The sequence below is a fragment of the Pecten maximus genome, chromosome 4, assembly GCF_902652985.1.
Source record: "Pecten maximus chromosome 4, xPecMax1.1, whole genome shotgun sequence".
NCBI lineage: Eukaryota > Metazoa > Mollusca > Bivalvia > Pectinida > Pectinidae > Pecten > Pecten maximus.
Window position 1 is genome coordinate 40,422,901 of NC_047018.1, and position 14,511 is coordinate 40,437,411.

Below are 14,511 nucleotides of genomic sequence, written 5' to 3' on the forward strand. Positions count from 1 at the left end.
CAGACAAATATAAGCTTTATTCGTTGCTTTGTTTCAGAGTTGTTTGCATAAATATAGCCAAATTGACCCCTCAGGTCCCCGGGGGGTCGCCCCCACTATTTGTACAATTTTGAATCCTCCATCCCATAACGATGCTACCAGAAATATATGACCGATATCATGTTTACAGAGAAGAAGTCCTTTATATCAATTTAGCCAATTGACCCCTTTTGGTCCCACATCTCAGGCCCCCGAGAGGTTATATATAGCCCCGCAATTATTTTCAATTTTGAATCCCTACCCTCAAAGGGATACTTTCCAGTCAAATATGAGCGATATCCATTGCTGTGTTTCAGAGAAGAAGTCGTTCATATCAATTTAGCGAAATTTACCCCCTTTTGGCCCCGCCTCTTAGGCTCCTGTGGAGTCAACCCTACCATTTGTACAACTTTAAATGTCAATCACCCACCACTGATGCATGCTTCCAGTCAAAATTTCTTTAATTCCAATCAACGGTTATGAATATAAGTTATATTAATAGTTCAAATAAGCACCGTTGATTTTACACCCTAAAATGGGCGATATCATTGATCAAATTAGTCATACTGCCTCTTAGACATTTTTGTTTTTCACGTCTGAATCCTGATATAAAATTAGTGATATTACTTAAATTCATAACACAAAATGCAATCAAATGATGAATAGGTGTCACCAGATTCAAAAAGGACAACAGCCAGTTAATATCCATCGGTCATTTTGAGGCAGGATCTCCTTGTAGTAACTGGTGGCTACTTCACCAAACAACATACAGCAACAGGCCAGTCGCAGGCGTATATAAAGAGCAATTGTGTTGAGATGCCTTGCCCAAATTCCTCGGACTACAGATCAAACAATACCCCTCTGATCTTTCTCTGAGGTCGGACTGTCCGACGCTGTAACAGCTGATCGAGCGGGTGGGAAAATAACAAACTTAATCTTTAAACAAATTACCAGAACTTTAATGTCACTCTCCTTACAAACAAATGCACGAATATGGCAGAGAGACTAGACATGTACAGTGTGAGTATAAGTAAGCTTGGCAATGGAGGCATGTGGATGGTTGCCATGGAGACGTTCACCAATCCAGTCAGGAGATTGGACAGCAGAAAATAAAATAGACCATTATAGTTGATAGCATTGAGAAGACCTGTAGTTGGCTTCGTCTGAATCGTCACTCCTGTAATACAAGTTAAAACAGGATGAAGGGACTTTATATAGCTGCTAATTATTCAGCTTAAGTTTCTTTCAACACCGATATCTACATTTCCTTTTAAGAAACATTTTCGGACTTTGATTTGGTATATTAATACATTATAGTATATATAATACAACCAGCTAGCTATGTACAATTGTAGTTACGACAACACATTCATTAGAATGTGAGATTGGTGACTATTGCCCCGACAAATGTATATATTACTCTACTTAGTTGAAAATATCAAAGATTAGTATATCACACCAAAAGAAGTAATTCTTAAACATTATCAAGAAAATGTCCACGAATCAGTCTCTCAAGATGCAGCTACTGACCTGCTGATAGTCTGAGGTACTCCACTATGAGGTCCACCAACAACAGAACAGACATGGTCTGTGTAGAAAGTGCCAACTGGAAAACATTGTAGATGAGTTTCAGCACAAAAATATCACATACTGTATAAAAAATGTATTTCAAAGAAAAACAATATTTGTGTTAAGAACATTATTATTGTCTCCCTTGATCCTTGTTGGGTTTCCTATTTGTGGTTGGTTTTAGCCATAAAAAATTGACCAATCACCTGACTGATTGACAATGATAACTGTGAAGAAAATTTTAAAAGATTTAGCTTAAAGCCTGTAAATTATATCATACAAAAAGCATACAAATATCTTGATCTGTCATGAGAAAATCCATGGGCGAAGAAGTGTATTGAAAATGTACTTCTTGGATGCACGAGGGACAAAATCCCATCTTACTGTATTAGTGGATTTATAAATAAAGAACTTTTTAAAAGTTTTTGTTGTTTCCTATGGACTAGTTTGGCCCAACCATATAGCTGTTCCATTTGGTTACTCACAATCCACAAAACATAGGTGAGGTTGGCAAATCTTCGAGATACTGATTCTCCATAGGCCAGTGCCGATATATTGTAAATTGCCCAGAAAAACATGGATGTGACAGCCATGACAACCAACAGAGTTCTCCAGGCCGACATGGTAGATCTGTAAGTACAGATATAGGTGCAGAACATTTGTCTTACAGAGAAGTTTTAGGATGAAATGTCTTTTTTTTTGTCAAGCATTGGTAAACGCTTCATAAATATAATAACATTTCTATCCGCAATTATACTTCTTAAAATAGGCAAGGAAAAAGTTCAATAAGAAAAGCATGTATCACCTAATTTAAAAAGGGACCCACTAGTTTGAAACAGGACATTATTTTTTTCCGGAAAAGGCCCGATGCACTAATGTACCGTTATATGCACAATGAGGGAGAGAATCTACATCATTCCTCTATAAACATGCAAATGGAACTGTGATCAAATTTAGAACTCCGAACAAAAAATATCAAACAAATAGTACTGAGATAGATCAAATGTTTATAACACAGGATGGAATCGTGCTGTTTTAGCGTTTTTTCAAATGTGGAAACTTTCAGGATTTACTTCTTGCACATCTGTATAACAATTTTCCACAGACAATGCCAAAACGTCTTTTTGTGACAATTCTTACTCGAACATATATACAAAATTTTGCACAGAAAATACCTTAACCAAAATGACGTCTTTTTTTATTCTTACCTTTCATATCTGAAGATCATTTTTCCTATTTCTGTACCAAAAACGTACAGTGCAAAGAACCCTAGACAGGAGAAGATGCCCTCTCTATTGGCGTTAATTAATCCCTCACGGCCACCCTGTCCATCCTCCCCATGTAACAGGTAGTCCCTCACTCCCCAATAGTCAAGACTGTACTGATAGCCTACCACCACACCTAAGGCACACAGGCTCCACAGAAACTCAGGTACAGAGATGTAGAAAAGTGTGGACATGATCTATAACACAAAAATATATAAATTGATTGAATGTATTTTTTCATTTTCACTAAGGCTATGATTAACAGTAGCTATCTACATTTCTGCCCTTACGCGTACATGGGAAGATATGAAGATAGCTACTGCTACTTATAGCCGCAATGAAAATGAAAAAAAAATCCATTCAATTCATATATTTACATTAGGTGATTAAGAATAAAAAGATAAAGAACAGAGTCATTTTTTAATTTTAAGCTTTTGATAGCTATACGAAAAGATGCAAAATTGATTAAACAGCCAGTGATCCCGCCATTGCGCATCAAATAACATCAAATACAATAATTCAGGTTAAATTAGATTTATTTTATGTGAATAGATGATTGCAAAGTAAACACAATTTACGGGATTGAAACGCGGACCATCTTTCTAGCTTATTAATATTTAACTGAGGTATTGTGAAACGATGTATTCATACTGTATTCATAATGTCTTCATAATGTATTCATGGTCAAAAGAATCAACACTTAGAATGTAAATATATTAGAATGAACATGGAATTGTATTTACCTTGAAAAAATTAGATATACCTATCAATTCTGATTCCTAAAACTATTCAGCAAATGTGAATGATTAAAGTTTTATGCTGTATCACTATTGGAATCACTTTTGCAAAACCTTCTGGATAGGTAGAGTATCTATATGACTTTGCAATTCATGTGAGATTGATGAAACAAGTCTTATATATTTTTCTTTCAGCAAGCCTACAGAGTGTTATGATACCGATAAATGGTGGTAATGAGACTAATATGAATTCAAACCCTTCAGACCTCACAGTTTATTAAATATTGAACACAATAAAGACCTTCAAAGCAGCAAGTGTGATGAAGAAATTCCAGTGTACACCATATTCAGAGACATGCACATTGTAGTTAGCTCCCTTTGTAAGGGCACATCGCAGTAGTCCCAGGATCAGCAATGGTAAACAGGAGATGAGATTCTTCACTAGGCAACGAATCCTGTCAAACATAAAATACCTCTTTATAAAACGTACATCTTCAATTATACTGCCAATATAACAGTGAAATTGTGGCATTATAACATGATGTGGCGATGCGAGGCGAAACATGAAAAGATTGGGGATCTTGAAATGCAAATGTATGCTTTCGCTATTTATTGAGAATGTTTAATAGTTTTTTTTTTTATCAAATATCATATTTCACCAGTAAAACAGAAGAACATATGATAATTAACAGGGAAAATGTCAAGTTTCATTTGATTATACATTTTCAATCAAGATTTTAAGAAAATAAAAAAGAATGCATCTAAAAAGTCGTTAATTTTTTTAAATTACACTAGGCAAGAATTTCCTGTTTTTAATTGGCCATTTCTCGGCGAAAATTGCTCACAAAACTGTTGTCAAATCAATAAACAATACCAGGTACACGCAGATCTAGATTGACCAAACTAAACTTTAACACTGCAAAGGATTTTTATTCATCTTAAATGAAATTTATTTTTTTAAATGATATAAATAGGCGAAAGGCCATAGAAAACTTACCCTCGATTTATGTGCTTGCCACGAGCTTCTGGTGACACAATGGCATTCGAGATCACAAACAGCCCCACTCCAGTGTCCATGACACCCGTGCCATAGGTTTCCGCTTTACAGAACCGCCGCGGAAATATTGAAAAATCCACACCAAGAATGGATATAGCAGTATAAACGAGCACATACCCTCGGAAATTATTGATAAAAGATAATTGGGGATCTATATGTCTGTCTCGGATCTCACTCCAGCTGAGCCATTTGGTTTTGAAACGCCTTGAGTTGAGCTTTAATATGACAACCGCCAGGGACAATACAAGGATGCAAAGTAGGCAAAGAGATATGTATTCACTCCAGACTGTCAGAATGAGCTGAAGGGGAAGCACCAGGCAAACGTGATCAATGGCCACCGTGTACCTGTAACAGAATCATTTGAAACTTGAATAGGCAGCAACCATATCATTTCTCATTTATGCATCACGATATGAAATATTGATACAGTTTCAGACATGACTTATACCAATTATCATAAATTTTGTGTAAGCAATAATGTTACTACATTCTATAAATTTGATTGATTCCCATTTGCCGGAACAGACTGAACAGATTGCGACAGGCTAGAATAGACTCGGTCAGAACGAAAGAGATATGATCAGAACATGAGTATGTCACTCAATGTACAGTAGACGTACAAAAGATTAATTACTTCAGAGCAGAATGTCCATATAATCTATATGCTCTATAATGATCCTTCATGCTGGACTCTTAACATTATTTTCAATGATAAATAGAGACAAGCTCCCGTGGTCACTTCCGGTTGACCAGTTAAGCTGCTTTTTTTTTTGTAGCTGCGCCAGAGAAAATGAACATTTTCGTTAATTAAGAGGAATGAATCCATTCGCTGACATTTTTAGGTAATTAGAATGTTATTTTCTGGTTAATTTTGGAGAATAACAATCTTAAGTCATGAAGGTATGGCAAGCAGAAGTAAACGAGATGGCGATCCAGCCTCCGGCGAGCATACAAAAAAGAAAGTAAATATAGGGAAGAAATCAAAAGGAGCATCGAGGTCTAGTTCAAGGACGCAATCCCAGGTCGATTGAACATTAGGATTCCAACGGGGATGTAATGGAAGTATGAAAACGCGACAAATCAGTCACAGACCCAATGTCGAAGATGCTGGAGTATCAAAGATGCAAACATCATTTCTGCACTCAGCGTTTGAATAAGACGGAGGAAGAATACAAATTCCTACAATCTTCTGACTCAATGTGGCTTTTTTTGAACTGCGATGAACTCATTGAAAATGACATTATAACAGACCACAAGATTGATGAGTGATGCAGGATAACCATAAAAGCTTATAAGGGTAGGGCATCCGCAATTGAATCGAAACTGGATACACATATGACAAAGAGATTATGAAATCGTTAAAAGGGAAACAAGGGAAGATTTCAAGTCGGGAAAATCAAAGGAAGTGGAGGAAAGAAAACATGAAGAATGATGAAGATGTGGACTGTATAACCATGGATACAGTCATCACAGAGATGAATGAGATGGAGTCAAGGGAAAACAACATTGTTGTTCACGGGATAGTTGAATTATGCAACAACATACTGAAAAGTTAAGAAAATGGATGTAAAGGAAAACAGTATCGTAAAGGTAACCAAGCTTGGTAAATACCATGAACCAGATATGTAGAATGAAAGACAAAAATGCACGAAAAGAAGCTGAGGAAAAATAATACTTATGTCATTTAACAGAAATGATTTCAAAGCTGAGCTTTTAAAGAAAAATAAGGCATCTAGATGGAGAAAGGGAATATAAATATACAGTATAAAGATATCCAATGACCCCACTAAAGCTGAGGGAGAACAAGAGAGACAGCTGGAGGAGGAAACAAGAAAGAAAGAAACAGAATATTCTTGGAAAGCCAGGTTCCAGATTCTAGAGCAGGAAAAGTTGTGAAAGTACCTCCGCCAAGGAAAACTATATATTACGTGCGACTGGAAGCAAAAACAAATATGTACCAGATGTAAATATGTAAAATAAGGTTAAATTTGTTGCAGTTCATAATAATAATTCATCTCAAATATTGGTAAATACTCTGTAGTACAAATGCTGACAGTTTCTAAAACAAGATGGAGGAATTCAAGAAGAGATTTTTAACAAGAAATGAACCAGATATAATTGCAATCACAGAAGTTCTACCAACGAATATGAGGTACACTTTAAATACAGCGCAATTGGAGCTTCCAATCTATGATTTATTTCCTAGTGAAATCCCAAGCAAATGTAAAAGAGCGTAATTGTCTATGTTGCAAAAAGACCGAGTGCAATACAACTAGAGGAAGTTTTCCAAAAACAAAAGTGCAAATACGACTCAAAAAGGAAGATAAACTGTTATTTGGTTGTATTTATAAAAGCCCCTTATCAAATGAGCAGAATCTCGAGGCCTTAAGGGGCATCTAAACAGCAAATCCAGTCAAAACAGTGATGTTTTACAAGCCTAAAAATTTCTGCTATTGTGCAATTAAACAGAAGTAACTTGATAAACTCTTAGTATGTATCATGGCAAACCATAGGAAGATAAACTGTTATCTGTTTGTATTTATAAAAGCCCCTTATCAAATGCGCAGAATCGCAAGGCCCTACGGGGCATCTAAACAGTAAATCCAGTCAAAACAGTGATGTTTTACAAGCCTAAAAATTTCTACTATTGTGCAATTCAACAAAGTAACTTGATAAACTCTTGGTATGTATAATGGCAAACCATAGGAAGATAAACTGTTATTTGTTTGTATCTATAAAAACCCCTTATCAAATGAGCAGAATCGCAAGGCCTTAAGGGGCATCTAAACAGCAAATCTAGTCAAAACAGTGATGTTTGACCAAATTTGACTATATTTATAATATGTATAAACACTTTTTTTTATTTTGACCTTAAAATGCAAATGGCGGTTGGGAATAATATCTCTAAAATATGCCATATAAGGAGGTATTTCAAACATCAAAAATGTCCATATTAGACACTATAAAGAGCTCGACACGACAAGAAGACTGCATTTAGAAAAAATGTTCGACCGTTGAGTTTGGGGTAAAATATGCATATTTCTGAAAAAGACCCAAAGCTCATCAGTTTAACAATTTGTCTTAAAAAGTTCATTCTTTCTGTTGTCTTAAAGGTATGATATAGGATCATTTTTATTGCTTGAAATGCCTCCTTTTATGTCATGTTTGTGTATTTTTATTCACAACCTCCATTTGCATTTCAAGGTCAAAACAAAATAACTGTTTATACGTACATAAAGTCAAATACAGTCAAACAAATGTTCCTACCCTGTGCTATAGACACTTGTGAGCATAACAGCTTGGCTATTTTTCAGGTTTGATTATTTTGGTGACTTAGAATTATTCCATGCTACATCCTACCACAAAGTAACTCTTAAGAAAAAAAGTTAGCACCTACAGCAAATTATTAGTGATTTTGAGAAACAAACATTTTTGTATATTACATGACTAGTTTTGTACAAATTCTTAGGTATCAATTCATGTTTGAAATTCAACACAATTCTCCTATATAGATGACCCTTAAATGAACTTCTGAATAAAGTTTGTTCATGCAGAAAGATATACACAATCATTAATGGAAACTTCAAAGAATGAAAATAGTGTTAAATTTATAGAGTGCCTCAGAGATAATTTTTATGTCAACGCTGTTAATAAAACCACTAGACACAGACATGTTATTAAGCCTGTTCTTGATCAATGCCATTAACAATATTGTTATGAGTGACTATTTAGACTCACTAGGATCATTGATCACAATATTATTAAATTTGAATACAACTATTTCTTCAACGATGAGATATGAAATCCAGAACTATTTAATTACTACAAAGGCGACTTTATTGCCATGCGGGAGTTAGACATAGACTGGGAAAATACGTTTAAGAAATTAAACACATTGAAAAATGACTAAGAAGAAACATGTTCCTGGAAGTATATAAAGAAACACCAAGGCCTACAATCAACTTCGCAAGGAGACTGTGTCAAGCATAAAGAAACGCAGACTATTGGAAAGGTAAAAGAAACAGAGACCATACCAGCGCGTTGGAACACTGCCAATATTACAGCCATATTCAAGAAAGGAGACAAAAGGCTAGCTTCAAATTACAGACCAGTCAGCTAAACAAGTATTGTATGTAAAATAATGTAAAAGTTGATCAGATCAAGAATAATGAATTACATTGATAAGAAGAATTCGCTTAGTGAAAATCAATTTGGATTTTTAGGATGGAGGTCAACGGAGGTTAAAAGATGTCAATGACACTTCTTCAGTAGGATCTTGATTAACTCTACCAGTGGAGTGAAAATAGTTTTATTCAGATAAGTACAAGGTTTTAATTATCCAGAATAAAGGGGAAAAAAAATGCAGTGTGTGGGAAAGTCCTAGAGAACATTGAAAGTGAAGATATTGGAGTTACCATTGAGAGACACATCACATTTGAGAAAGATACAGCTTCAAGTGAACAATGCAAATCAGATCGTTGGGCTTGTGAAATGGACATTTATTCATCTAGATAACAGGACATTCTGTTTATTATTTAAAAGCATTGATTCGCCTTAGGGAATACATATATAGAGGGATTAGAGATTCCACTACATTGGAGACTGACATAGCTTTTGTATTTGTGCAATGAGTTGTGAGTACCACTATATCATTTCTACTACAGTATGCCAGCAAACAATAGGTAAAATTAGATATATTTTATCAGAGGTCTCAAATGGGTCTGCTATTTGATTAACTTTTCGCAAAATCGTTTGCTAACTTGATCAAACAATGTAAATGTATTCAGCTTTTAATTGATTCATTAACGAAAAAAATCGTACTTTTCGAGAAAACTTGCTGAATAATAAACTACATTTGATGCAACCTGTTAATAATGTCATAACAAAATATGTTTTAAAACCTTAATCAGTGCACGTATTTACTACGAATATGTAGCGGCCATTACGTAAAATCAGCGAGCATTTATGCAAAATTGTATCAGTTTGCTCAAAATCATTTGCTTCAAAACTTTATCAGTGCCCGTGGAATTTATTCAGCTTTTTACAGATTTAGAAATTGAAACGATTTGACGGGATTTTTCTGAGAAAAGTGGTTGACAACAAGGTGAGACTATTTCCAATCCCTATATGTACGTCTCTGTTCGCCCATATGTAAAGTATGCGAGTTCTGTCTGGTCAAAAAGGTACAAAGGGATATGGAAACGATAGAGAATGTACAGAGACGAGCAATGTTATTATAAATGGAAATCATGGGTTATGAACGTCTAAAGTTGCCAACACTGAAATTCGGGCGATTGAGGGGAGATATAATAGAAACATTGAAGGGGATATATGACCAGGAAGTGACTGAGAGGAATATGGTCAGGGAAACCCCACTGATATCCAAGCAGCACTGAAACAAAGACATCAGAAAATACAATTTTTCCCACAGGATTGTGGACAGATTTTATATGGAACAGCCTACTGGAGCATATTATCTCTGCCAAATCAACAAACCCGTTCAAAAACAGACTTGACACGCTATTTGAGAACCACTCGGTTATGATCACACAGCCACATACTGGAATGACGATCAGTTACCCAGCGTTAAATCAAAAACTCTGAGCTGCCTATAGGGGACCAACCAACATGTCCTGCAGGCGGAAACTACATAAGGTAACATAAGGTGATCAGAGTACTAGCACAAACTCCTGTATATCAATTATAAGTCTTATGATATGTATTACTGTGTGTTAAGTTACATATTACATAAAAAAATTATACCTATGCTATAACATCGAAATATCGAGGAAGGAAAATAACATGCTATGGTGACGGACAATGGTTACGGACTAGACAACCAGCAAACCTGATCATATAGGCTAAATTGAGCCTTGGCCGTTTAAATAAGTACGGGCCCTAGTCCCTCTGGTCCAAACATCAGACTTGGACATTCTAACAGATAGGTGTCTGGTTAAAGGGCCATGTCCTAGTACATATACTGATATATGCATCGGTCAGAATACCCAAGACTGGTGTCAGGACCAGAGGAAGCTCAGGCTACTTTTGGAGAAGCCTTGGCAAATATTTCAAGGGCTGTATCAACGTCTGCAGATCCGTCAAGACTTATGCCTGAAATGTTACATTAAAACGAACAGGACCTATTCGTTGCGTCAGCTACAGTATAACGATACAGTAGTATAGTTACCATGTGAAACGAGGCGTTATTTTCCAAAGGAACATCTGTACACAGGCTCGAGAAAACACCGCTATACCTGTTGCACATAGAATAGCACTGACTTCTGCCGATGTTGTGCCAACATGATCGCTCACAAACTGTTCATGCAGTTCTCTATATGATGCGTTTCCAGCTGACATCTCTATTAAAGACGTGGCACCGCTCGAGGATATTCTACATTCGGAGATGAGATGTTTTAAGTATGATCGCTGTCTCGCAGATACTTGAAATTTTATTTTTCAGTGGCGGGAAATTGAACGTGACGAGTGAACCTTGATAATGATACGCTCAATTAGCTTTATTATCTTTTATTGTCCTAATGCACTGTGTGAGATGATACTCTCCAGGACCAGATAGAAAAAATACACGAGCCATTCAACGTGCCAATATACGGATGTGAGGTTGACCCAAAACACAGAGAAGACTACACAACGTATTCCTTCTAGTTTCCTTTTCGATGCAGTAGGCTTCCAAAATAGAGGACAAAATGTGACGGGGCATTTCGTAGAATGCATTCTGAGGGAGCGGGAGAAAATAGAACACAAATTCAAAAATGTCGAACCGTTGGTCATTATGGGTAGTGATTTGCACTCATTCAAAACGGCAGTAGACTACCATATTTGTGGGGAGGAATACGAGGATGCCAGAGTACGCGATCATTGCCACGTGACGGGTACATTCAGGGCAGTAACTCACAACAAATACAACATAAAATACAATTCTACAGGACGCATGCCGGTCGTCTTCCACAAGGGGCTATGATTCCCATCTTATCATGCCAGTAATACGAAAGGTGTCTAATGAAGAAATCGAATGTATATATTTCTCTCCATGGGCAGTATGGACTTTATCGACAGTTTCCAGTTGATGGGAACGTCATTGGAAAAAAAACTGATCGCAGATTTATCTGTGGAAGGAAAGGACAAGTTCCCACACATGAAGCAACATTGTGGTGATAAGAAAATCGAACTTCTCCTTAAAAATCAAGTATAACACTACGACTACTTCGATGGCACCATAGGTTTCTGGCGGCTCTTCTCCCTTAAAAAGAATTAAAATTACAGCAGTCTGACCCGGGAGGGTGTAACAGATGAAAATTACCATCACGCATGTAAAGTCTGGAAACAATTAGGTATTCTAAAACTTCCTAAATCTGTCTGGAATCATATGGGATCGATGCAGCTTATTTTTACATCGTCCCTGGATTGGCACGGCAAACAGCGCTTAAAATGACAGATGTTCCTTTCTGCATTTCAGAGTAAGAAAGCTTATCGTCTTGGACGAACTGATATCGACGGCGAGCGAGGACCTTCGCATTAACGAATTGTTTACGGATTAGGAAGCCACCATAGGAACCAGTCTATCATTGCAATAAATCAGATTCCCTACTACAGTAAAGACCCCACACCGAGAAAAAATTGTCACTTTTTGTAACCCCATCGATAAACAACATATCATGACTTTAGCCAGACTGATGTACTCTGAAAATGTTCCACACTAGATGACACACTTTAAAGAAGTTATCCATAAACCATACGGATATCTTCTCGTCGTGTCTGGAAAGCCTATAAAAGGACAGAAAGACCAAACCAAGGATCATTTCGAGACCGACACTGCAACCCAGAGGACGTATTCCCAGCAGCAGTAGCAGCAGCAAAACGAAGCTCTGCAGCAACAAGAGTCAGACGAAATGCCTGTCTGTGACGATTGTGATATTATGTACCAAGACATGCGTGATTTACAGAAGCGTGTTCAAAGTTGGTGTAAAGCAAATGATTCCAGTAAAAGGAAACGAGAATCCATAGACCAAAAAGGTGGATCTCATATGAAGATATTGAGTCCGCCAAAGAAAAAAAGAGAGAAACGAAAGAGAAGATGAAACTATATCTGACATGGAGCAAATCTTCCAGGGTAATAAATCCATTATCCAGTATATTCTTCAGCTTAGAAACGATATGATCCACGAAAAGGTCATGGAAGATGTCACAGAATTCAGAGACGATGGTTATGAGGATCGTAAAGCGATCAAGGTAGCACTCAAAAAGAATCGAGGTGTTTTCGAAGAATTGTGGGACGATGACAATGACTCCGAAGATGAAGAATCGGACGATAACTCCAAAGCAGACGAAAACTGATATATTTGTTGTACATAGGGTATCTTGTTCAAGGCTTCATTTCCACGTCGAACACTCGACAAGGAAATGATTTCCTGGTAGGATTATTTTAGATATCTACTCCAATCCTGCAAATGAGGGGAGTTTCTCGGAACTCGACAAATTGTTTAAATACGTACGGAAAGACGGAAAATACTTCATCAGTAAATACAAAAAAAAAAGAAAATAGTTACAGAGCCAAGAGCCATACTGCCTTCAGCGATCCCTCCGATGAGACAAGATACTCGTTAATGGAATCGACGACCAATGGTCTGCAGATCTAGTGACAATAACGGTCATTCCAGCGTATTCGTAGTCAAAGACGTGTTCTCCAAGTATTTATGGATTAAACCGCTAACAGACAAGAAAGGCGCACCTGTATCAAGGGCATTGCAGGACATTTTATACGAGGGGAGACAACCCGGTCGGATCCGTACCGATAAGGGCCAAGAATTAATATCAAAAGAGGTGAATGCGCTCCTAAATGGATATGGTATACAACAGTATATGCCCAAAACGAAACCATAGTCGAGCATGTCATCAATACCATACCATCTAGACTTTACAAATATTTCCCGCAAAGGGAAACTACGAATATGTTAAGAAATTACAAACCTTTGCCGACAGCTACAATATTAATCACGCGTATCACCGGACGATCGGTATGACCACCGCAAATGTAACTTAGGATAAGGAAATGTCTATCTGTTCGAGAATGTATTGACCAAAAGAAACAGCCAGTCTTACCAAAAACGAACCTTTCAAGTTCAAAGTTTGAGATAAAATAAGGTTGCCTCGTTTGCAATTCATTGCCTCATCTCTGGTACTTCATTTCGTATCAAAAATTAACAAAGGGATGTAGGCCCAACTCTATGCAGTGAGGCACATAACCAAATTACCCTTTACAATACTCCACAATCCCAAGATCTCACATACAGAATTTTGCTATTATAGGTAACAAAATATGCCCATAAATTGAAACGATCATAATTCAGTAATAATTAAGGACCAATTAATACCCAGGTTACTTCAGCTAGCTAAAGGGCTAATTTTTGGTTCTTATTTACTTTGATATTCAGCTTCCATACAGTATGATAATGATACATCGGTATCCTCTCAAACATTTCTAATTCAGGCAGCACTACCTATGTTTATACAGCATAGGTAAAATACCCAAATCAAATAAGTTTTATTATCAGTTCAATTCAGCATCGTTGATCTTACATTCTAGAATTACTTACATGGCCTCTTTGAAAATTTCGTTTTCAATTCTGAATCCCGATATAAAAAATCTATTACTAAAATTCATGCCACCAAATGCAATCTTGGCATACCACGGCATAACTTCATATCATGTGCGGGACCATCATAAGCTGAATTGTCTTGTGTGGTAGTTGTTAGGTATATAACCAATGTTTGGTTTTTGCTGGGTTTATCATCCCTTAAACAGCAAGGGTCATTTTGAGGTAGGATCTCCTTGTAGTAGCTGGTGGCT

At 36.7% G+C, this 14,511-nt stretch overlaps 1 protein-coding gene across 1 annotated transcript; it reads right to left on the minus strand.

The window, feature by feature from the left end:
• Positions 1 to 961: 961 nt before the first annotated feature.
• On the minus strand, positions 962 to 11,128 carry LOC117326078 (phosphatidylinositol-glycan biosynthesis class W protein-like). The gene is made up of 7 exons (XM_033882681.1): positions 10,834 to 11,128; positions 4,587 to 4,991; positions 3,891 to 4,044; positions 2,796 to 3,049; positions 2,073 to 2,217; positions 1,549 to 1,624; positions 962 to 1,195 (listed from the first exon to the last, which is right to left on the minus strand). The coding sequence occupies exons 1-7, from the start codon at positions 11,001 to 11,003 to the stop codon at positions 966 to 968; spliced, it is 1,434 nt and encodes a 477-aa protein (XP_033738572.1). The 5' UTR covers positions 11,004 to 11,128; the 3' UTR covers positions 962 to 965.
• Between the last annotated feature and the right edge of the window lie 3,383 nt (positions 11,129 to 14,511).